General features: G+C 37.6%; 2 protein-coding genes across 6 annotated transcripts in view; one reads left to right on the forward strand and one right to left on the reverse strand.

The window, feature by feature from the left end:
* The window catches only part of IFT74 (intraflagellar transport 74), a 108241-nt gene extending 99885 nt beyond the window's left edge, over nt 1-8356 (reverse strand). The window contains exons 1-3 of one of the 5 annotated variants that reach the window (XM_036021530.1): nt 8142-8281; nt 7636-7670; nt 3582-3720 (exon numbers count right to left, since the gene is read on the reverse strand). In XM_036021530.1, coding sequence (XP_035877423.1) covers nt 3582-3701 — 120 coding nt within the window. In that variant the 5' untranslated portion in view covers nt 3702-3720; nt 7636-7670; nt 8142-8281. Of the gene's footprint in view, nt 1-3581; nt 3725-6731; nt 6886-7635; nt 7671-8141 lie in introns of those variants that run through there. The other 4 variants (XM_028516837.2, XM_036021532.1, XM_036021531.1 and 1 more) reach the window with 4 other exon arrangements.
* Nucleotides 8357-10290: 1934 nt separating this feature from the next.
* PLAA (phospholipase A2 activating protein) overlaps nt 10291-24027 on the forward strand; it is a 40130-nt gene continuing 26393 nt past the window's right edge. The window contains exons 1-4 of the mRNA XM_028509554.2: nt 10291-10815; nt 18266-18459; nt 21673-21773; nt 21857-21977. Coding sequence (XP_028365355.1) covers nt 10667-10815; nt 18266-18459; nt 21673-21773; nt 21857-21977 — 565 coding nt within the window. The 5' untranslated portion in view covers nt 10291-10666. The remainder of the gene's footprint in view (nt 10816-18265; nt 18460-21672; nt 21774-21856; nt 21978-24027) is intronic.

Genomic DNA, 24027 nt, shown 5'->3' on the forward strand with positions numbered 1-24027 from the left:
AATTTCAAGTTCTATGTGTAGACATTATTTATAATACTCCAAAACTGGAAAGGAGTTAAATGTCCACATATTTTTCCTCATATAATCATAAAGAATGATTTAAAAAGTTGTATTATACAACAAAATAGTTTATAACACAGTATAACTTCATTTTGTAAAAACAAAAAGTCTGAAGGATTATATAAAAATATTAACAATGGTTATCTCTACATGATATTATAGTTCATTCTTATTTTGCTACTTATGTAATTTGGTGTTCTTAGCATTATTTATGCTAAGTATAAATATAACCTTTAAAAATCAGGAAAAAAATTCATTTTGAAAAAGAATTACGTATAATTCTATCTGAAGATAGCCATGTAAATATTAAAGGGCTTACATTATTCAGCAAGCATTCATATTATTACTTCAGGTCTACAAAATCCAATATAATATTATACACCCTGAGGAAAGGACAAGACTCACCTTCTTGTCAGTTCACATACAATAGTATATATAGGCATGGGAAGGTATAAAAGATAACCTGAAAATATTCCAAATGATCTTTCTCTTATCTTCCTTTTCCCCTTTTCTTTTTTTCCCTGACTTCAAAGAGTAAAGTAGTACATTAAATTAAATATGTAGTAGAAATTTTATACAGGGGTTGTATACAACCATTGTCATTCATTTTGATGGTTTTTAATTGTTAGCTGGTAGCCTCTAATCCTATCAGCTAACATAGTTCTTAAGTGATTCTGAGAATTACTTGGCAATTATTTTGAGTATGGGGGAGCCAACAACAGTGACACACTGTAGAGAAAATATGTTGGGCACAGAAACAATGTCAACTCCAAATTCAAGTGAAATGAGTTCAGGGTTATTCTGAATGATCCTTGTGAGAGAATGCTAAATCTCTCATTGGGTAAACCTTCTAAATAATTTCTTCAGCCCTATACAATCATAATCATGACAGCTACTCAAATAACTATGCTACTTCTTAAAAAAATGATTTAGATGGAAGTACAGAGAAGAAAGTATAAGTTAAAAATGCACATATTAAAAATATATATGTATTCACATGAAAATATATTTATATTACTGATAAACTTATGATACATTATTGAAAGTAAAGGACAAGAATCTACATACTATTATCTTTACTTTGGAAAATGCTAAAGTCATACAATTATATATTCACACGTGTCAGTGTTTGAAAAGAATGGAAAAAAACTCTGAAAGGATACATGTCACCCTGTTGGCAATGATTATACCTGGGGTAGAAGGAGGGAACTCTGACATTTCTTTGTATGTTTTATAATGAGCATTACTATTTTAAAAACAGCACACATTAAATAGGTATAAAGCACCTGGCAAATAGTAGGCGACCAATGTCCATTTCTTTTTATAAATACTTAATTAACAAGCATAAATTCTTACTAGAATAATAGAAAAAGATACCCCATTTCAGTACTATCTGTAAATTTAGAAAAATCATTTCAGTATAAGTTGATGATGATATTATTACCTGAAACTCTAGAAAAATCTCAAAAATTTAAGAAAACTGACTTTAACAAAATTATTTCATCTCCAAAATGCTGCTCTTGTTACGAATTAAGCACAGCACCCAACATTATCTCTATTGTCTGGGTCTGAATGCTCGATATGCACCTTATGTGGTAGTTAAAACCATTTGCTGCAAGCAACAGAGAATATTCCTATGAATATTTTGATTTATTCATTTCTTTCTATGTTGTTACCACACTGTTTTTTTCTCACACTGCTTTTTTCACTTAATACTGTATTATATATATTATTTCCTCAAATATCCTTTAAAAGAATTTTTAATGGCTACCTAATAGTCTAGGATAAAGATAGACATATAATTTATGATTTATCTGTTGTAAGGCTGTTTAGGTTATATTCAAATTTCAGTTATAATTATAATGAAAATGTAATAATTACCTTTATAGGATATTATTCTGCTTAGAATTATCAGTTTGTAAAGTTTATGCATTTTGTTCTAATACCGTACTTTTCTCTTACTGATTTATGACACTCTATCTTACATGCAAGCTGTTACTATTTATCAGAGTTTGTTTCTAGACTACTGTTGCAACCAGAACATCATTTTACTTATGATTTATAATATAGTTCATACTACTGTACATTGTTGGGTACGACTTTGTGTGGTTTCAGAGACTGTAGCCCCACACGAGTAAGGCCTTGCCTTTAAGTCTCCACAGGAAAGCAGGGAATGCTGGTGGCAGGCACAACCCACCAACACTGAGGGTTCCTGTGGGAAATCATGCCTAAAGAATACATTGTATCCTTTGAAGCTTGCTTTGCTTTGCTATAGCCCTGTTGGTGTAAACCAGACAGTTTAAGTTCTAAGGATTAAGGAGTGAACTCCTTATCTTAGGAAATACACCTTAACAACCATCTGGCACCAGCATGTCTAATAGACCCTGACCTGAAGCAGATCTCTGTGTTTTTTTCAATTGTCATTTATAGATAATATCAGTCTTTTATAACCATAGCCTTTGGACATTGATTGATGAGCTATGCATGTATGCTATATATCCCTGCACATACTGATCCCAATAAAAGCCATTTTCGAGAAGTGCACAAAGCATCCTCCACTAGAGGGAATTGCCACCCCTTTCCCGCCAGAAGAAGAGATTGTGTCCAGGACAACTTATTCTCATCTGCGGAGGCCAGGAGAACTCCAAGGGAGGGAGCATCCCATAGTACATTCTTATTTTTGCTTTTTTATTGTTTTAGATAAATTTTAGAATAGTTTTATAATAGTAACCACCCCTCTGCCTGTCACACACACACACATACAAATACACTGCCCCCACAAGAAATCTCATGAAATTTAAGTCGGTTTATACCTTAATATAGAAAAAGCCCATATGGATTCTGAACTCTAGGTATGACATATATATTACAAATAAGTTTTTTCCCAGTTTGTTATTTTTCTTTTAATGTTTTTACAGTATTTCCAATTTTGTAAATTAAAATATAAAAATACCCTGTCTTTCAGTATTTGGTGTTTCCATTATTTTATAAAAGCCTAGGCCACACCAAGTTTATATGAAATACTTGCCTGTATTTTCTTCTAGAACATTTATAGTTTACTTTTTAAATATAAAGCTTCTTAATTATCTCAAATTCTATGTGAGGGAAGGATCAATTTTTTAAAAAACAAATGGTTTTTAGTAATTTATGTGCATTACTGAATACTCCATACTTGTTTAAATAATTTGAAATGCTGCCTTAATCATTAATTAAATTCTTGCCTATTTCTAATTCTGTTTTTGGTCTATCCATTTCCTTTGATAGTGACAAAAATACACTCTACCACTTTAATAATTGTAGTTTTAAAATACACTTGAATATCAGCATGAGCATGCCCCTTCTCTCTATAGTGTCTTTCAGACATTCTCATACATTTATATTCCTTGATGTTTTCAGAAAAACAAACATATATTATAATACACTCACAGAATAAATGACAAAGAATTTCTCATTATAAACAGGCTTTCCAACTTCTACCAAGATATATGCACAAGATTTTAATAGATTTGTTTTAAACTTACTCCAGTTGCCACTCGAATATTTCCTGACGGGGGTCTTATTCCAGAAGGAGGCCTTCCTGTCAACCCAATTCCACCTCGTGAAACAGGGCGAGCTGCTGAAGGCTTGTGATTACTAGCCATTGCTTGTTCACTTTAGTCACTGTTTGGAAACAAGAAACAGTTCAATTCTCATTTGATATCTTCTATAGCTATATACTAGTGCCCCACATAAACCTTCCTTCAAACATTTAATCCACAGTGAATTTTCTTGCAAATTGCCATTCTAGGTACCACTACAAGGCTGAGCCTGATTTAAGTTGGTTCAAATTTGACATTAATGTACCATTTAGAACCATGAAATCATTTATTAAAACATGCTTTCCTCATTTCTCTATAATCTCATCAAAATACCAGGCCTTCTAGATATGTCTCCTGTGCTCTCATCTCATACTCTAGTAAGTTTATCCAGCATGTTTGTCTTCCAATCTTTCTCTATTATTTCTGGTCCATGACTAATTCCCTTATATTCTTGATCCTGTTATTAAATGCAGTAGTACCTTGGTACTTATCATTAATTCATCCTAGAACTCATGATAAGTGTGAAACCAGTGAGTACCAAATGCAAGGAGTGATGAAGCATTTTTTCTTGTGGGGCGGTGTCATCACTCATACAAGCTCTGGCAAGTGTGAGGGGTCCCAAGTAAGTGTCCAGTGCTGAAACATTTTTTCTGGTCAAAATGCTATGGGTACAGGGTTTGACAAATTCTAAAGTAGATGAGTCCTGAAGTGTGACTATACTTACTTTTACTCTTCCCTTTAAGAGAATACTGGTTTTCCCTAAAAAATGCTTTCAATAACAAAGGTTGTTTTAACTTCCAGTGCCCCAATTCCAAAGCAAAGGAGTGCATGGTACTACCTTTGCTCCACAATGTCACTTTCAAAACATTATGCCTCCCAGTCTTTAAAAAATAAACAGAATTCTCTTTCTTTAAGGACCAGGTAATACAACTGTGTTACCTTGATCTTTCCTGGTTGCTTTTTATAGGGACCACTTAATGTCTCCCTCATCTTTACTAAGGTCTTTGTACCTCTAGTTTAGTCTCTATTCCAGTTCTACCAACATCCTGAATGACTTTCATATGGATCCTGGATTCAATATCTAAATTCTAGTTCAGATCCCTAACCTCAATTTCAGTGACCATCTCAATCCCATTTCAGATAGCCATGGCCAGACCTTGAGCTTGTCATCATCTGGAATTGCTTCATCTCAAACATTTTAAATGAAGTACTTTATTCTCTGGCTTTAATCTCCTTCCTTTCTTCTCATCTTTATTCTCAAAAGCCTCTTTTTAAACCATTTCCTTAATTCACTCATTCTCTCTGTTTATCGGCCTCTTCCTTTGCCCATCAGAATATTATTTAAAGTTTTCATTGATAATTTAGGATAACATTTTTCAAATTATGAGTCATGACCTTCTAGTGGGGTTGTAAGAACAATTTAGTAGGTTATGACCCATATGCTTTAAACATAAAACAAAATAAAGGAGTGCAATAAAAAAGAGTTCATTATATAGAAATGGTATTTCATTACATTTTTGTGTCAGTTATATTTATATAAATTTACACATTTGTACTGATCTTAAAAATAAAATATATATCCTGTTATAGATCATGTTCAAAAGATTTTTAAAGATTCTGATCTAGAGAGAGAAGAAGTAGAAAAAGAGTGCTCAAGGCTATTTATTGCCAGAGGAATGTCTTTGCATTCAGATAAAACAGTATGAGACTAAAAATGAGGGCCAAGAAAGCAAATAGAAAAACCAGGAGTATGTGTCAAAGATGCCAAGAAAACAGGAGGAATGGTCAGTTATGCCATTTACTGCTGGGAATTAAAATAATATGAACACTGAAATGTCCACTGACATCCCCATCTAAGAAGCCATTAATGACCTTTGAGAAGAGCAGTTTCAAGGACTTTTTTCCTTCTCTACAATGTACTGTCTAATGAGCACCATCAACTAATTCATATCCTTGAACTTTACTTGACCTGTCTGGCAAAATCAGATACTTTCCTCTATATCCAACCAGGTTTACTGAACATTGCTAGTAGAAATCGTAACAACTGTATAGTCTGGAGTACTGAAAAATCATAGTCACAACAGTTAGCTGGACTCTCATCACAGAAAATTTTATTTATCCTTTATAAATGATTTATCTCCTTCATGATTCCAATCCTTAACCAGTTTTCAATCTACACTACTGTCAGCAGATGACTCAATTTCCTACTAATTTCGCAAAATTAGGTTTGAAATCCATAAAGTTTGGAGCACACAAACCTACCTATACACAACCTGTGCTCTGATCTCAATAGCTACCCATTCTTTTGTTTAAGGTCAATCTCTGTTCTGATTTACCCTCTTAATCCCATTTTCATTGGGACAATTGAGTCCTCCTCCTTGTCCCCTTCCTTTCCACCCCAATTTCCTTTGGAACTATCCCACTCTTGCCCATATCTTTAAACTTTCTCCATTCTTTCAATCTGTTATGTTCAATTCTTTTCTAACTTTAAAAGTTAATTTCTTGATCTTGAAAACACTTTTAATACTATCCCATATACCCTTTTCCCATGTAGCCAAACTCTAAAAAATATTCTCTACCTTTTCAATTTCCAGTATCACCTCATTTTCTACAATTCCATTCAAATGGCCCCTGCCAACACAGCTAGGGATGTAAATGTCATCTGTTACTAATGTCCCCTCCTACATGAAACCATTTTCATAATGCTCCCCTCTTCTGGTTCTCCCTTTTCAGTCTTTTTGTTTTTTCAGTTCTTCCTCTTGGTGACACCTCCTAGTCACACAAATCAGAAACTTAAGTCCTTGATTTCTTCTTCTCCCTCATTTCCCATAGCTAATCACATAGTCCTGCTGATTTTATTCCTAAATGTTTAACATGTACCTCCCCTTCTATTCCTACAGTATTATCCAGGGCCTGATGGATTCAAGTGGATTAGTACATTGGCCTCCTTGCTGGTCTGCTTGTCTAGTACACATCTTGCCTGTTACTGTCCCTAGGAATCCTTCCACAAAAAAACAGTCCACAACCACCCCTTGTTTAAATTGAATTTATAGGCCTGTCCTACATGCTACTATGTATCCTAGATACATCTATATCTTAGTAACCATCACACTGATTGAAATGATCTGCTTCAGTATTTCTCTCCCTTAAGGACAAGCTTGGATCTCATTCATCTTTATATCCCCAGTATCCCGGTGGCAGGCAAAAAATTTGTTCTCTTTTGTTCTTTCTGAATTTCCTCCCACATGAAGGCCCTGTCAGTTACAAAAATTTATTAAATTATTAAAAGTGAAACAAATCATTTCTTCTACTAAAATAGTTTCTCGGCTTCTATACTCCCTGTCCAGTGCTTGGATTACTTTTATTCTCTATATACACTTTCATCCTTTGTCTTGTACTTTCAACTATGTTGATGACTCATAAATCAATGTCTGCAGGTCTGTCCTTTAAACTGGGTATTGATTCTAAATTTTCAATTGTTGAAAATTTCTATTCAGACATGCCATTATCACTTCATAATGAATATGTTTACACCAAAACTTAAAACTTTCTCATTCCAATTAGCTCCGTTATTCCATTTCCTTGCCATTCTGAATTCTGTGGACAAAGTAAGAGATTATTACTATTATTATCTCAAATGGAAAAGGGAGTATCATGAAATAACTTTTTGAAAGGTTGATAAGGTCATGGTTTCTCCCAAAGAAAGCTAACAAAGTAAAGCTTTGATTCCAGCAGAATTAGTCAATGTGACCCTAGCTTTCCTGATAACTTTAAAAAATGTACAACATATCAAATTTCCACCTCATTTTCTTTGCTACTGCTTTACTATCATGGTAAAAACATAGTATTAGCTCAGCCCTAGGGGGCAATATAAAAGGATGTGGTACTAGTAACCAAAATACCTCTAACTCTGGGCTTATTCACACATACTCAGAGAAGCAGCCTGGCCTTTGGTTCAGGAAAGATTAGGGATACAAACTTGAGCTCTGACAGTTATCAGCCTTATAACCCCTTCTGGAGGTGCTTCATCACCTGTAAAACAGAAGTGTGTCGATAACCTCTATCTTGCAGAGCTGCTGTGGAGATTACAGACAGTGTATATAAAATACCTGGCTCCTAATTATTATTACTATCATCTTCCCTAAACAGTCATTTTAACATATATAAAAAAGTTAAAAATTGCTAAGTCCCTTATGCTATGAACGACAGACAGAAAGCGATTATTACTTTGAGTAAAATCTCTCAGTCCCCAGTGAATTTTTTCTCTGAAGCTCTTGAATTCTTCCCTTTGTTCTCGCCTTGGCAGGTCTCCTCTGGAGACAGATGTCTCGGTGCACGTTTTGGGGAGCTACAGTTTTGATTTACCGGGCCTAACGACGGCCTCAGGAGAGCAGCTAAAAACCGACAGCTTGATTTGTTTTCTTTGGAGCGCATCAGCATCTCCAAGGTGAGAGAATAACCTACAGAGCGAGGGAAGGAGAAATGGAACCCGGGATTTCTCACCTCTGTCAGCGCCGAATGAGGGAGGTCACAAGACTCCGGGTCGCACCACAGCGGAGCTCACCACTCATCTCCACTACCTACGTGTTCGCCGACTCCAGAATACCCACTCATACCAGCAGCTTTTCTAAGCCCTCAGTCTCAACTAGTATCAACTAGTAGAGGCCAAGTACCTCAGCGTATCCTGGCAACGGGTGGGGGACGGAAGAGGCCCCGCCTGATTGGCCAATCCCCGGCCTCAGCTCCTAGTACCAACTAGCAAGGCAAAGTAAAATGTTCTCGCGATATTTCAGTACTGCCGGGCTGTTCAGAAGGGTTTGGAAAACTGCTAGTAGCTGTCTAGAACAGACCATTTAAAAAAACCTTTGTTTTCTTTATAATCAAGACAATGCCTCTGATTGTGCCTGACCTGTACTCACTCCAGCGAGTTAAATTATATCCTTATAAAATCTTCCATCTGCTGTGGTGTACTACGTTAATAGTTTTTGTTGTTTGAAGTCACTCCTGGTAGGCAGCATTGTACATTTTACTTCTAATTAGTAGTAGTTTACTTACTGTTATGACTGCACATGTACACATATAGCATTAAGTATGGATGCGATTCTAGTGCCGTCTGTTCCTCATTCATTGGAAGCTTCATATCTTTAAGCGTCCTTTCAGCGATTTGGTTCAAGTTTGTGAGAAAGGCTGAATTAAATGGAAAGTGGTTTTACAAGAATTGTTTTAAAATTAGTGTTTAAAAAACAATATAACTACTGCATCTCAAATCCCACTTCTCTAATAAAGTAACTTGCAGGGGTTTTTTTTCAGTTTTCCTACATATAGACAGAGCATAAATGTTATTGCAGTTACAATCATAACATACATACACATTGGACTTTGAATATTTTCACATTATTTCCAACTTGCATACATTATGTATATCCAGATTTAATCTCTTATGTGCTGGCCTGCAAGTAGTTTAAAATCAACGCAAACAAAATAATGTTATGTGGCTGAACTCTCACTTAAAGTTTGTAAATTATTTTCAAGAAATTATACTATTTGATGGCAACTTATTTGTAGTGTTCACTTTTCCTTTTGTCATTGCAGTGACGGGTAGTAGAATTTGCAACTGCAACACATGCCACTTTGTTATAAGGATTACTTTGAGCTGAAGGCAGTTGAAAAGAAGCAGATAAAAGAAAAGCTCTTTAGGATTCCTCTATTTGTTTAAAAGAGTACATAAATCTTTAAAGATTTTCCTCCTCATCTCTCTACAAGGAAGGGCAAAAGTGATCATACAACACAATTTTAGACCCATCATTAGCCTGGAAGACTGCATAGGAGGAGCCTACATAACAAATTTTATTAATTGGTCTTTATCTACCATTAGTTTCTCATATATTTGCCTTCCCATAATTTGATACCTCTAAAGATTTAAGGCCTTTTTCTTTTTGTCACTTCCGTAAAAATGTATTATTCCTTTGTTTAGATGCTTTCTAACCCAAGCTCGAGTCACCTTTGTAAATTATTCATCCCGGAGTTTCTCTTGTATGTGTGACATACGTATTAACAAACTTCTGTAATTTTTTCTCTTGTTAACTTTTTGCTAGAGTGCCAGCAGAAAAGCCAGAAGGGTAGAAAAAAATAAGATATTTCCTTTCTTACTATCTTTAGCTTTCCAAGTATTCCATGTGTTTTCTCTGAGAGGTCACCAATATGCAGATTTCCCCCCTCAGGGCTTTTAGACATATGGGAGGGGGGACCAGGTTTTGTTATTTGCATACAGATGTGAGAGTTGAAACTGTTTTAAGTCTTTCAAATGCTGAATACAAAACATATTTTTTAAATTACCAAGAACCCAGTTTAGTGTTCACAGAATTTAAAGTTAGCAAATGTTTCCAGTATGGCTCCAAATTCCCTCGTTTTAATGAAAAAATAATAACTTGAAAAACTATCAGGAGACTATGCAGAGGTTAGAGGAACTTGGGGTAAAGCTGCCCTAACAGACCACTCTAAACAATCTCGGTAAACCACAAGCAGCGCGCAGCCCGGCCGACCAAGATTTAAAATACCCAGATAGCGCGCGCCTGGGGATCACGTCCCACTGCCGCGTGGCATTGTGGGATTTGCAGTCCCATGCCGCATTCCGCATTATAGTAAACAGTTCAGCCAGGGATCGGAAAAAAAAAACCTCGGGCTTGGCGAAGACCAGGATTACGGTGCGTACGAAGAAAAGACAGCGCAGTAAGGAAGCGAGCCTCACCTCCACATCGGCCTTAGCAGTAGGGACGCACACACTCTGCGTCATGGCGGGCTGAGGCCGATGATGAATTCCGGTGTGCACGTCCTGGTTGCTGTGTCACTCGGCCCGCTCGGCGCGCCCCTTCCCTGCAGCCCTCACGCACAGGCTGTCCGGTTCTTCCGGTGTCCGGCCGCCTCTCACTTGCAGGCCCTTCTCCCGTCGCTTTTCGTCGCACACCTGGCCTCCCCAGCGGACTGATCTCGCCTGGTGCCCGGGCCCGGGTGCCGGACCTACAAGGGCCATGGCGAGCCAAGCCTCCAGATACCGGCTGAGCTGCTCGCTCCCGGGCCACGAGCTGGACGTGCGAGGCCTGGTGTGCTGCTTCTATCCGCCGGGGGCCTTTGTATCCGTGTCCCGGGACCGCACCACTCGCCTCTGGGTCCCGGACAGGTGAGCGCTGTGAGCTCAGCAGCCTCCTGGAGGTGTTGCAAGCTCCCTTCCCCGTGTGAGAAGATAGTAACCCTTTCTGGTTCAGTCCTGCTCTCTCCCTTTTTTCTCGGCCTTCACTCAGGTCTGCGTTGCCCCCCCATTCTAAGAGCCCATGGCTGGACGCGCAGTGTTCGAAACCTGTACGATTTGGGCACCGAATTGGGGGAACGAACAGACCTACGTTCATGTTTTAACGACCACTATAGAATGGGTGACCTTGACCGAACTTCTTACATTTTGGGGCTTAAGTTTTTGGACTGTGATTTGCCATGTTTCTTTTAGATTGAAAATTTATTGAATGCCAGGTGCACCTTCTATATGAGGCAATGTGAAGTCATCCGCCATGTAATTGAACTAAGAACTTCGCTCTTACCGCCTAGAATTTGCTCTGTAGTTTTCCTTAAAGTTTGAGAACCTTAGTTCTCAAAAATTGCATTCCAGAAAGTTGCTTTACCTCCCCTACGTTGTCCAATTCAGAATTTCTTAGTCTGGGGTCCGTGGTGGACTTTAGGTGGAAGAGATGAAACCTCTATGTTTTATGAATGTGTGGGGACGTGATGTTTTTCTTGAGGACGGAAAGTCCATTGCCTTCTAACAACAACAAAAATTAAGAAACAGAAGATTAAACTCCAGTCCAAATCAAATTCAGTAGTTCATCACTGGGTTTGGTTGATTGCAACAGGAAACAACCACCTGGATTACAGATTTCAGTTCAGAAAGAGAAAAATTGAGATAAGTTACCTTGTTAGCCTACCATCAGTAGAGGTTTCACTCAGAGTTTGGGTTACCATCCATAAATTCAGATAACTACTGTGCCTCCTACGTATTTGGGATCCTGAAGAAGAATAAGAAGACAGACAAGTTCTTTATGTTTATGAAACTAGCTGACAGTTTGGGAGGGAAGATGGATCAAAAACAAAATATATACACACTTGGCACGAGTACTATGAATAAAACAAATATTGGTATAGAGTTGAGTGGAGAGAGATGTTCGAGAAGGGAGCGTCTCTGAGAGGTTTCTTTTTTCTTTTTTTAAGTCGACACTGAAATGGAGCTTGTCATGGGAGCAGGGAACGAGGAAGGTTGAATTGGGAGAGTCCTGTAGGCCATAAAAGGAACACACACATGGCCCCCACCCCCCCCCCCTGGGTTGAGGAAGAAGAAAGCCCTTATATACAGAAGGGACAGCTGTGAGATGAGCCAATTCTCTGGGGGCTAAGGAAGGGAGTTAGTAGTTGGAAGACTTCAAAGGGTTTCCAGCAAGGAGCAGCATGATTTGATTTACCTGTTGAAAATTTTCTGCTAGCAGCTGGTGGAGAATGGATTGCCACGGGGTAAATGTGGAAGTAGATCTGTTGGCAGCTTTTGAGGAGTGCAGCCAAGTCATGACAGACTCGAGTAGGGGTATTGTATGTACAGCAAACTCCCATTTTGAATTGGATGAGATGACTTTTAAAGGTTTTTTCTAATATTCTGTGATATTCCAAACCACTTAGTAACAGTAATACATAACTTTTTGTATATTATATGCCCAGTAGGCAATAAACATTGCAGTAAGTAGTAGCTAAAGGGGATGCCAGTTGTCATAGTTGAATCCTGTCATTACACTTCCACATGTTGTGTATAAGCGTGCTAGGTTGACAAAAACTTTAATCAGCTGGAGTGGTTGCATTTACTAGGAACTTGACAAACTTTGGGCTGAAATGATCCTTCACTTGAAACTGGTCCTTTTCATTTAACTCTTGTTGTCTTTTGGTTTTCTTTTTCAAAATTCATTTATGTATTCACCTAACAGTGATTGAAAGCCTGCATTGTGTTAGGCACAGGGCTAGGTGGTGGGTGATTGGAGAGATAAGATAGTTTTACCTGTCCTTTCCAGTTGCTTAGAGTAGAGCATCTCATAGTCACTGGGCGATGAACCTCTGATGCATTTCAAACTGGAGTGACTCAACCATACTTTTATTATTATAAATATGTCCTCAAGACTGATATCTTTTGTATATTAATACAGTTAATGAAGTGCTATAAAATGTTTGGAGCTAAGTAGTAAATGAAAATTGCTTTCTGGGGGTTCTGGGTCAGGGCAGTTGGTGCAGAGAAGGCCTGGAAATGATGGGGGAATTTAGTTTTAGGGAGCCAAAATAGTTCTAGGGTAGACTAAACTAGATACCTCATCTTTCATAAAAGCCCATTGAGAACCCAAAAAGTCTCTGGGCCTTTTGAAGTTCCTTCAGAAGGACAGGTTCTTCTCCTCCTCTTCTCCTCCTCTTCCTCCTCCTCCTCCTCCTCCTCCTTCTTCTTTTTTGGTTGTACATTATTAAACTGAACCAGTGAACATGCCATTCTTTGAGACTGCGTCAGGCCTCTATAAGACCACTTCAAATTAAATCTGATTTCTCAAGTCTATTACCAGTTATTGCTTTGCCTTTTGAAAACAACACATATTAGAAAGATGCAACCCCATATTTTATATCATGCATTAAATCTTCTCTGACCATGTCAAGGTCTCATAAACACTCAGCACTTTGGGCACTTAGTCAAGTAGGTCTCTGGGGTTTGTTAAGAAATCAGAGCCAGTCCCTTCCCACTCCTCATTTCTCTCTTGAAAGCAAAATTTTCATCTCTTAACTGCTTATTTTTTATTTGACTTCCCTATCTCTATATAAAATGCTTCACAGTCATGTGCTGCTTAACTAGGTGAGTACATTCTGAGAAATGTGTCCGGAGGTGGTTTTGTTGTTGTGTGAACCTCAGAGTTCACTTACACTAACCTAAGTGATATAGCCTATTGTTCCTACGATACACATCTGTACAACATATTAACATACAAAATACCACCAGAGTAAATCAAGCACAAAGGAAAATGATACACTTCAAAGGTGCAGTCAACAGGAGATACAGGAAGCTCCTGTGGTGTAACACAGCATGCTGTTTCACAGCAGACTTATGTTTCTAAGCAGAAAGAGTACACTCTAAAATAACCATAAAAAGCATAATATAATAAATACATAAATCAGTTACATGGTCTTTTATTATGATTATCAAGTACATAATTATATGTGCTGTATTTTATTTTTTTTTAATTTTTTAAAGATTTTATTTATTTTTAGAGAGAGGGGAAGGGAGGGAGAAAGAGAAACATCAATGTGTGGTTGCCTTGCTTGTGAACCCCCTCTGGGGACTTGGCTGGCAACCCAGGCACATGCCCTGATTGGGAATTGAACTGGCAATCCTTTGGTTTGCAGCCTGCGCTCAATCCACTGAGCTTCACCAGCCACGTCTATATATGTGCTGTATTTTTATACAACTGGCAGCACAGTAGATTTGTCCACACCCAGTATCACCACAAATATGTAATGCATTACACTGAGAGCTTACCATGGCTATGAGATCACTAGCTGACAGGAATTTTTCAGCTCTGTTGTAATCTTATGGGACCACCATCATATATGTGGTCTGTTGACTAAAACACTATGCAGCTCTTGATTGTATTGCTATCTCTTTTTTAATGTATATTTTATTTTAGTTATTTTATTTACTTTTTATTGTAGAATATGAGAATTTAGCTCTCCACCCTCTACCAGCTTCCATCACATATGTATTCTTTCTATGCCTTTAAATTAATTTAAATTGAATCAGTATTTCATGGTTCTCCTGAGTCTGTCCACACATAAGCTGTGAAATAAACTATGATAACTTTTCCTTAACAATTTTATGATATCCCTGAGGCTACTAATTTCCTTCTTTTTGGCTTTCATTTGCTTGATTTTCTTTTTTATATTTGCTTAAGTTTTATATATCACTAATTCAACTTTAAATTCATTGCTAGTTGTCTGTCTCTCTGAAGACCTTTAGACAGACATATTGGATATTTTACAGTTTCATCTTTCTTTTAGTGAAAACTTTCTAACCTGATCTGTCTGCCTCTGGTACACAACTAATCTGAGAGATCTTTATTGTCATTTCCTCAATTCCCTTTTGGACCTCTTGTGTTGGATTTCTGTTACCAATTTCCTTTTACTTTCTCTTTCTTGTTTTTCTTTTCTTTGATGCCATATTGGAGCACAGCCTCTAGGAGCTTCCTGAAGTACAGTGGGTTGATAGTAATGTATCAAGACCTTGCAAGTCTGAGAAGGATTTTATACTGCCTTGCTGCTTGAATAATTTAAATGTTTGTATGTTTGTAGCATTCCAATTTCCAAATAATATTCCTCCAGCATTTCGAAGCCATTGCCCCATTGTATTCTAGCCTCCAGTGTTACATTTGAGAATTCTTGACCTTTTTTTTTTTTCTGTATAAAAAGCAGTCAATATTCATCCATTATTCAGGACCATTAGTGGACCCTTTTAATATGAAAACTCACATCCATAAGTTCTGGGGTATTTTCTCATATTAATTCTTTTGTCCTCTTCATTTTCTCTGTCCTCTTTTCTGAAACTTTTTATTCATATATTGAACTTGTTTCTAAATGTCTTTTTTATTTGTGTGTGTGTGTCTCTTTTTTTTTTTTTTTTTTCTATATTGTCTCAGAAATTGCCTTGATTTCTTCTGTGAAATTATGTTATTTCATGGCTGAAATACGATTTTCTGTTTTTAAGTTATTTTCTCCCTAGTGGTATGTTTCCTCCAAATTGGTTTCTTTTCCCCCTCCCTTTGTTTTGGTCACTGTATTTCTTGAGTGGGAGGCTTTCCTCAGATGTCTGATAATCCTTATTCTGTGTTCAGTGTTGAGGGTGAAGAACTAAAAGGCTCCAAGGAAGGACTCCCTGCTCAGGGGTGGGACTTGTTGTCTGTGAGCTTCACTGTAGGATTGTCTGCGTTACCTGGCTAGACGTTTTCATTGGGCTGGTCTACCCAGAGGATGACTGCCTGGTCCCCAGGGTTTTGTCTTTCGTGGTGTTGGCCTCCATTATAAATGTACATGTTTCTCATACCCAAGGGCTCACCTATGCTTTGGTCCCCACAAAGACTTTAACTTTAGTGATGAAAAAGTTCTAGACTTTTACTGGGTACAAGAGAGGCAGTTGTCTGGCTGAGGAATCTGGCTGCTTTTTTTTTCCCTTAATACTTGAAGTACTTTTGATTGACTCAAGAAATAATTAATCCTTCCCAGATAGAATATTGTGCTGGGAACTTGAGAATATAAACAGAAGTCTGGATTCTGCCATTAAGAACTTCACGGATCAATATGAAAGATGCACACAAATATCTACAAACATCTACATCTACATCTATGCTAAGGGACATGCATAGGTAGATATAGTGTTTTATATAATATGGATTTTTCATCATGTGCTACCTTTTAAATTTCTTTGGGCTTATTGGTAAAATGGTTTCTAAAAACACATTTTAAAAAACCTACCAAAATAAAGTAGACAAATTAAAAAATAGCTACTACCAAATACCTTATTTTGAAGATTTTTTTCATATGATTTAACTTCTGACTGATTCCAAAGACTTTCATCTAGTCTTCCTTATTGATTTTAGTTCCTACCTTTTTTTGGCCCCCATTTTTAGAGGCACATATGTAGTGCCACTAATTCTTGAGCTTTGGGGATTCGTTGGTAGATTGGTTCTCTATTTCCCCTGCTGCTTACATAGATATATACATGCACATGTATGTGTATATATGTGTATACATATGTGTATATATATTTTTTCTAAGAAAGGCATAAACCCACAGTCTAGGAAGAGTGAGAAAAAAGAACAAGGTTATAACTTTCAGTGCTGAAGCTCACAGAAAAGTAGTGAAGGTCTTGGGACATACGAGAAAAATGAGTTCTAGGCGGGTAGCAGGGAAAGTAGAGAACCAATTTACCAGTGAATCTCCAAAAGTCTCAAGAATTAGTAGCACTACTTGCCTCCATGAATGTGTGTGTGTATACACATGCACACATACACACATACACACATACCAAGTCTGTTTGGAAAAAGTCCAGTCATTGTTAATATCATGAGGACAGTTATCACTGCATCTATATAACTTAGCAGCCAAGGAGAGAGGACTGGAATGCTCATGTGTGAACAGTGACCACTTCACTGTACTAGTCAGTAGGGGCAGTAGATGCCATTGAGAGTGCATGGGCACTGTGTGGCCGTCACATTCAAAATGACTGAGTAGAGCAACAAATCTGCATCAGATTTTGCATTGTTTGAACATTCCTCAGCAGAAACTGCTCAGATGATTCAGAAGGCTGCAGCTATGGTTAACTGGTGATTGGCAGCTTCATCACAACACATCTGCTCAGGCATTACATCTTAAATACAGTTTTTTGGTGAAACATCAAATCCAGGTGACTCAGCCTCAATACGGCCCAGATTTGGTGCCCTGTGACTTTTGGCTTTTCCCTAAACTAAAATCACCTTTGAAAGGGAAGAGATTTCAGACTATTGATGAGATTCAGGAAAATGTGTCAGGGCAGCTGATGGCAATTGAGAGAACTGTGTGAGGCCCCAAGGTGCCTGCTTTGAAGAGGACTGAGTCATCATTGTCCTGTGTACAGTGTTTCTTATATCTTCTTCAAGAAATATTTCTGTTTTTCATATATATGGCTGGATACCTTCTGGACAGACCTTGTATATTGTTTCAGTGGTGTTTGGGAGTAAAAATAGATGAGTGTGTTCAGTCTTTATCCAGGAGTCTTAATGTCTTTGTGTGTACTTGTCTCATCTCTTTTAACTAGACTGCAAACTCTTATTATTTGCTTGAGTCAGGTATATAATTATTTATAGTCCTCTCAGCAACTAACTGCCTTCCATGTAGTAAATCATAATCTGTTGTTTGACTGGTTATGTAAAGCAGTGATACTAAGTGAACTGATGTGTATAACGAATTGGTAATCATTCTAATCCGTAGGGAGGTGATATGCTGTGTCCCTGGAGCAATGATTTATTCCTTGCTGTATTAGTTCCTTTAGTTTCCATATTGAGGATGATTGGTATTCCGTGTAGATACACTATACTAAAGGGCACGAGGTTAATGTTTCATAGTGTGAAAATGTCCTCAACTATCCATATTTAAGGTTTATGGACAGTGGATTCCATTATCCTAATTGCATGAATGTTTCACTTCACCCAGGATTTCTTAGGGTAACAGTTACTGAGAAGTAGAAATGAAGATGGAGGATGAGGAAAACCACTAAAGATATTTGTTTCCCTCCCTTTTCTTCCTGTTCTTGTTAATTAACATACTATTATCAGTGGAAACCTAATTAAACTTTTCCTAATCTGATGTAAACTTTTGTAGTAGCTGGTGTAAATGAGGTATTTAGTATTTTAATAGATACTTGACATAGTGTGTACTCTCTACAATAAAGTTAAACCATGGCACTAAATGAAAATGAGTACTTTGACACTATGCCCCGGCTAAGTTAGGGAACCAATTATGTCTTATTTATTATGTCTTTCCAGTCCTAACAGGGGCTTTACAGAAATGCACTGTATGAGTGGCCACTCAAATTTTGTATCTTGTGTGTGCATCATACCTTCAAGTGACGTGTACCCCCATGGACTAATTGCCACTGGAGGAAATGACCACAATATTTGTATTTACTCACTGGAGAGCCCAGCACCACTTTATATACTAAAAGGTCACAAAAATACTGGTGAGTATAGTGTTTTAGGTTTTTTCTATTTAAGAAAACTCATCCTTTTGAAAGTAAAATTTACATATACATTTTTCCTGGTTTATATTATGTTTGTTTACCTATAGGTAATCGGCTTGATAGTAAAAATCTTTTTGGGTTAGCATTCTCCTAGCAAATGTGGTTACAGATTTACTCTTGTATTCAGTAAAATTTTTCATGCTTATACAGCATGAAGTGGGCAAAAGTAGGTTTACAGTTGTAATACAAATAGTATAATAATTAATAATAATACCTGAATAAACTGTGTTCCCATACTGACAACTATAAACCTAATTTTGCCCACTGCTGTCTATTTAAAAAGTAAAGCGATCAGTTATAAAAGGAAGAGTCCATATAGTTTTGATACACTTTGTGATTTTGGTTTTTCAACTATTTTGTGAAAAGACTTTACTCAGGAAAACTAAGAGTATCTCTTTATGTTTTGACTGTTATGTCTGTATTTATACAGGAAATCGAATGTGTTTAGAGTGCTGGTATTATTTTTAAGGAGGAATACTGTCAAATAATTCTTTTTCTCGGATTTGTGTAAACTATTTCTGATTCTCCTAATATTCCTGGATTTGTGTATGACTTAGCAGCTCTTTGTTATAAAGTGTTAAGCATATTCAGTATAAATCAGTGCAGTATGTGTCCTTATTTTTTAATGTATCTGGAATACTTTAGGACATATGTAAGCAAATAGTATGGGCCATAAAAAGAAACACTGCAAACTGAATTTCCTTGAGGAGTTTGGAAAATGCTATGTATATATGTGAAATCTTCAATACAGAATGATACAGATTCTTTAACTTTATTATAGAAATCTTCAATACATACAGAAGTAGAGACAGTAATTTACATCAAGTTATATACACCCATATCTAGTAGGGAATAATAATCTGTTCCACCCATGTATTTTACATTGCTTCAAGGATTATCCACATAAGCTCTATCTTGTTTCATCTTTCCCCTCTTCCACAACATTATTTTAAAGGAAATTTTCAGTATACTGTTGCATTTGTAAATATTTCAGTATGCAGCTATAAAATAGTATTTGGCAAACTTTTTCTGAAAACAGCCAGATAGTAAACGTTTTAGGCTTTGCAAGCCATCTGGTTACTTTCACAACTCCTCTACTCTGCCATTGTGTTCAAAAGCAGCCATTGACAAATAAATGAATGGGTCTCTCTGTGTTTCAGTAAATATTTATGGACACTGAAATTTGAAAGTTACATAGTTTTCACGTCAGGAAGTATATTTTGTTTATTTTTCCCTAACCACTCAACAAATGTAAAACCCATTCTTAGTTTGTGCGCTATATAGTACAAGTGGCCCATGGGCCATTGTTTGCCGACCACTCTAAACAATATGGATTCTCTTTTTCTTTTTTTTTTTAAATCATTATCACACCTGAAATAAAACAAAACCTTATTTCTTATTATCACATATCCAGTGAATGTTCACATTTACCCAGTTATCTCATAAATGTTTTTTCTAGTTTAATGACCCAAGGTCCACATATCTTTCAATATGTCAGTTCCTTACCCTCCTCCATTTAAAACCAGCTTATTTTACTTGTAGAATTTCCCACAATCTGAACTTTGCTGATTAGAGCTTTTCTATTCCCTTTAACATGTTCCTCAGTGCCCTATATGTCATATAAACTATTAGTTAGATCTAGAAGTTTTCCGAGATTCAGGTTCAAGTTTTTAACATGAATACTTTATAGGTAGTATTGTGTACTTTTGTGTAGCACATTAAGAGGCATGTGATACCTCTTTTTTGTGATGTTCAGATTGAACAGTGGATTCAAGTGTTGTACACCAATTTGTTATAACATTCCCATCAGTCTTATGTAATGACTTTTAGCATCTATTGATGATCATTGCATAGATCCAGTATTTCACTGTTTTCAAAATGATTATACTCTGATTCTACCATTATTTCTGCATTTAATAGTTAGCATTTTTTTATATAAAACTTTCCCACATAAACTCTTTGGTTACCATGGAAGTGTTTCCTTGCCCCCTCTCCCACGTCTTTTACTGAGTTTAAAAATGAGTTGGTTTCCTAACATCTTTTTTTCTGATTCTTAAATTGTCCCATGTCAGGCCATTGGAATCCTCTTAAATTGGCTCCTGTGGCCAGAGAATAAATCTCCATCTCCTACAGTGAGTGAGGATGGACTTTCCTGACACTGTAGGCTGAGAGGAGAAATCTGTTGTTTGACTGTGTCATATGCAGACTGTGAATCACTCTTATTTTTTCAGGCCTCTGCTTAGCTCCATCCTTCATGAAAGCAAGAGGCTGCATACTGAGTCTTACAGTTGTAGGCCCAGTCACTGTGCTTCTGAATTCCTCTCTGTGGGTGTTTAAATTATAATCTTCCTCCATTTTGCTAAGTCAGTTGTTTTATTTTCAGTTGCCTTTGTCCTTGTAGATCAATACCATTTATAGCATCACTCTAAACAATCTGCCATTTTTAATGAGAGTTCTGGGGAGGGGGTTGCATTTCCATATTTTTAGATAATTTTTCATTTGTAATTTTTAGCCTGTATAATTTTACATTAGTGAAACATTTTAACCATTCCATTACTGTTGCACATTTAGCTTGGCTCTGGTGTGTTTTTTTTTTTTTTTTTATCATTTCAACTATAGTGACAAACATCTTTATTAATAGCATTTCAAAATCATTTAGCACCAGCCAGGTAGCTGAGTTGTTTAGAACATTGTCCTGCTATGTCAAGATTGCAGGTTATGTCCTCTATCAGGGCACATGTAAGAAGCAACCAATGAATGCATAAATAAATGGAACAATATCGATGTCAGTTTGTCCATCTCTCTCTCTCCCCCACCTCTCTAAAATCAGTTTTTAAAATTATATTAAAATCATTTACATTGTCTTCCCATGTAGTTTTTTTAGAGCTGGAAGGGATTGTGCAAGCCACGTAATCCTGTTCCCTCATTCTGCAGATGAGGAATCTCAAGTTAAGTAATATCCTTGTGGTCAGACTGCCCATAAGTGGCGTCTCTAATACTTGCAACCAGGCAGCCTGACAACAGAGTCATAAATACTGTACACACTTCTGCATCTCTGTTAAGTGTTTTTAAAATGGCAGTGCTTTAATAACTAACAAGATTGAGCATTTTTCTAGATGAAAATACGTTCACTAATGCCTTTTTTTCCTTTAGTATGTAGTCTTTCATCTGGAAAATTTGGGACATTACTTAGTGGCTCATGGGACACTACTGCTAAAGTGTGGCTGAATGACAAATGCATGATGACTTTACAGGTACGGTAGTTCTGTGTGAAAGTTCTAGATAATTAAATATGATGACTTGTGGCAACTTAAATTAATACCCATTTTACTCACAGGGTCATACAGCTGCAGTGTGGGCAGTAAAGATCTTACCTGAACAGGGCTTAATGTTAACTGGATCTGCAGACAAAACTATTAAACTGTGGAAAGCTGGAAGATGTGAGAGGACTTTTTCAGGTAATATCACAGTATACACCTCTTACCATCTTATTGCTTCATATTTATTCAAATGGTCTTTTTCTCAAAGGTTTAGAAGCTTGGAAGTGGTATTTGAAATATGTCACCCATGTATCTTTTTAAAAGATTTTTTAAAAATATATTTTATTGATTATGCTATTACAGTTGTCCCATTTCCCCCCTTCACTCCCCTCCATCCTGTACCCCCTCTCCCACCCACGTTCCCCCCCTTTAGTTCATGTCCATGTGTCATACTTGTGGGTTCTTTAGCTTCTACATTTCCCGTACTATTCTTGCCCTCCCCCTATCTATTTTCAACCTACATTCTATGCTACTTATTTTCTGTACCTTTTCCCCCTCTCTCCTCCTCCCACCCCCCTGCTGCTAGCCCTCCATGTGCCCTCCATTTCTGTGGTTCTGTTCCTGTTCTAGTTGTTTACTTAGTTTCTTTTGGTTTTGCTTTAGGTGTGGTTGTTAATAATTGTGAGTTTGCTGTCCTTTTATTATACATGTCTTTTTTTATCTTCTTTTCTTAGATAAGTCCCTTCAGCATTTCATAAAATAAGGGCTTGGCGATGATGATCTCCTTTAACTTGACCTTATCTGAGAAGCACTTTATCTGCCCTTCCATTCTAAATGAGAGCTTTGCTGGATAGAACAATCTGGGATGTAGGTCCTTGTCTTTCATGACTTGGAATATTTCTTTCCAGCCCCTTCTTGCCTGTAAGGTCTCTTTGGAGAAATCAGCTGACAGTCTGATGGGAACTCCTTTGTAGGTTACTGTCCCCTTATCTCTTGCTGCTTCTAGGATTCTCTCCTTCGTTTTTACCTTGGCTAATGTAATGATGATGTGCCTTGGTGTGTTTCTTCTTGGGTCCAACTTCTTTGGGGCTCTCTGAGCTTCTTGGATTTCTTGGAAGACTGTTCCCTTTGCCAGATTGGGGAAGTTCTCCTTTATTATTTGTTCAAATACGTGCTCAATTTGTTGCTTTTCCCCTTCCTATTCTGGTACCCCTATAATTCGGATATTGGAACGTTTAAAGGTGTCTTGGATGCTCTTAAGATTTTCCTCGATTTTTTGAATTCTTATTTCATCATGCTTTCCTGCTTGGTTGATTCTATCTTCCTTCTGGTCCACTGTATTGTTTTGAGACTCAGATTCCTTCCTTTCACTATTGGCTCTCCTCTGTATATCTTCCTGCATCTCTTTTATGGTAACCTGCATCCTTTCATCTAAATTGCGCCCAAAGTCAACCCATTCCGTGAGCTTTCTGATCACCAGTGTTTTGAACTGTGCATCTGATAGATTGGCTATTTCTTGGTCGCTCAAAAGTATGAGTCCCGGGGCACTGATCTGTTCTGCTGGAAACGTGTCTTATGTCTTTTCCTGTCTCTCCTTTTTTTTTTTTTTTTTTTTCCCGGTCTGGTCGCTCTTGTTACGGGGGGCGGCGGGGTGGAGCCTTAGGTGTTTACCAGGGCTGGGCACCCCAGTCACTAGATTGTGACATTATATGTGGGGGCGGGGGTGGGAGCGGGGACGGGAGGGAACAATGGCAGTAGTTCCGTTCTCCTGGGCTCAGGCACTTCCCTGGGATCCTGGGCTGTGAGCTCTGCCCTGGTCCACAATCGCTGCCTCACTGGGTCTGCCAGCCGCAGCTTGCATACTCAGGGATCACCGCTGCGTTCTTGCGCCCCAGATGGCTGTTGCACCGATTTTGTGCCAAATTTCCCCTGACCTCCGCACGCCGCCGACCCGCGCCAGCCCCGCGCCCACCCGGCTCGTCATCCCCTACCAGTCTGGATGTACGGGTCTACTTCAACTTCTTGGCTGTCCGACTTCCATTCAGATAAATCCTCTGACAGTTCTGAGTGATATTATATCTGTAAATTATTGTTGTTCTATTCTTGGTTGTGCGAGGAGGTACAGTGCGTCCACCTATTCCTCCATCTTGCCAGAAGCCCCTTTTTAAAAGATATTTTGAAACCTCTCATTAAAATCCAGGTTGCACTAATAAATAGGTACCTCATTGCCTATAATTTCTGAATGTGG

This window comes from Phyllostomus discolor, chromosome 3 (assembly GCF_004126475.2).
Source record: "Phyllostomus discolor isolate MPI-MPIP mPhyDis1 chromosome 3, mPhyDis1.pri.v3, whole genome shotgun sequence".
NCBI lineage: Eukaryota > Metazoa > Chordata > Mammalia > Chiroptera > Phyllostomidae > Phyllostomus > Phyllostomus discolor.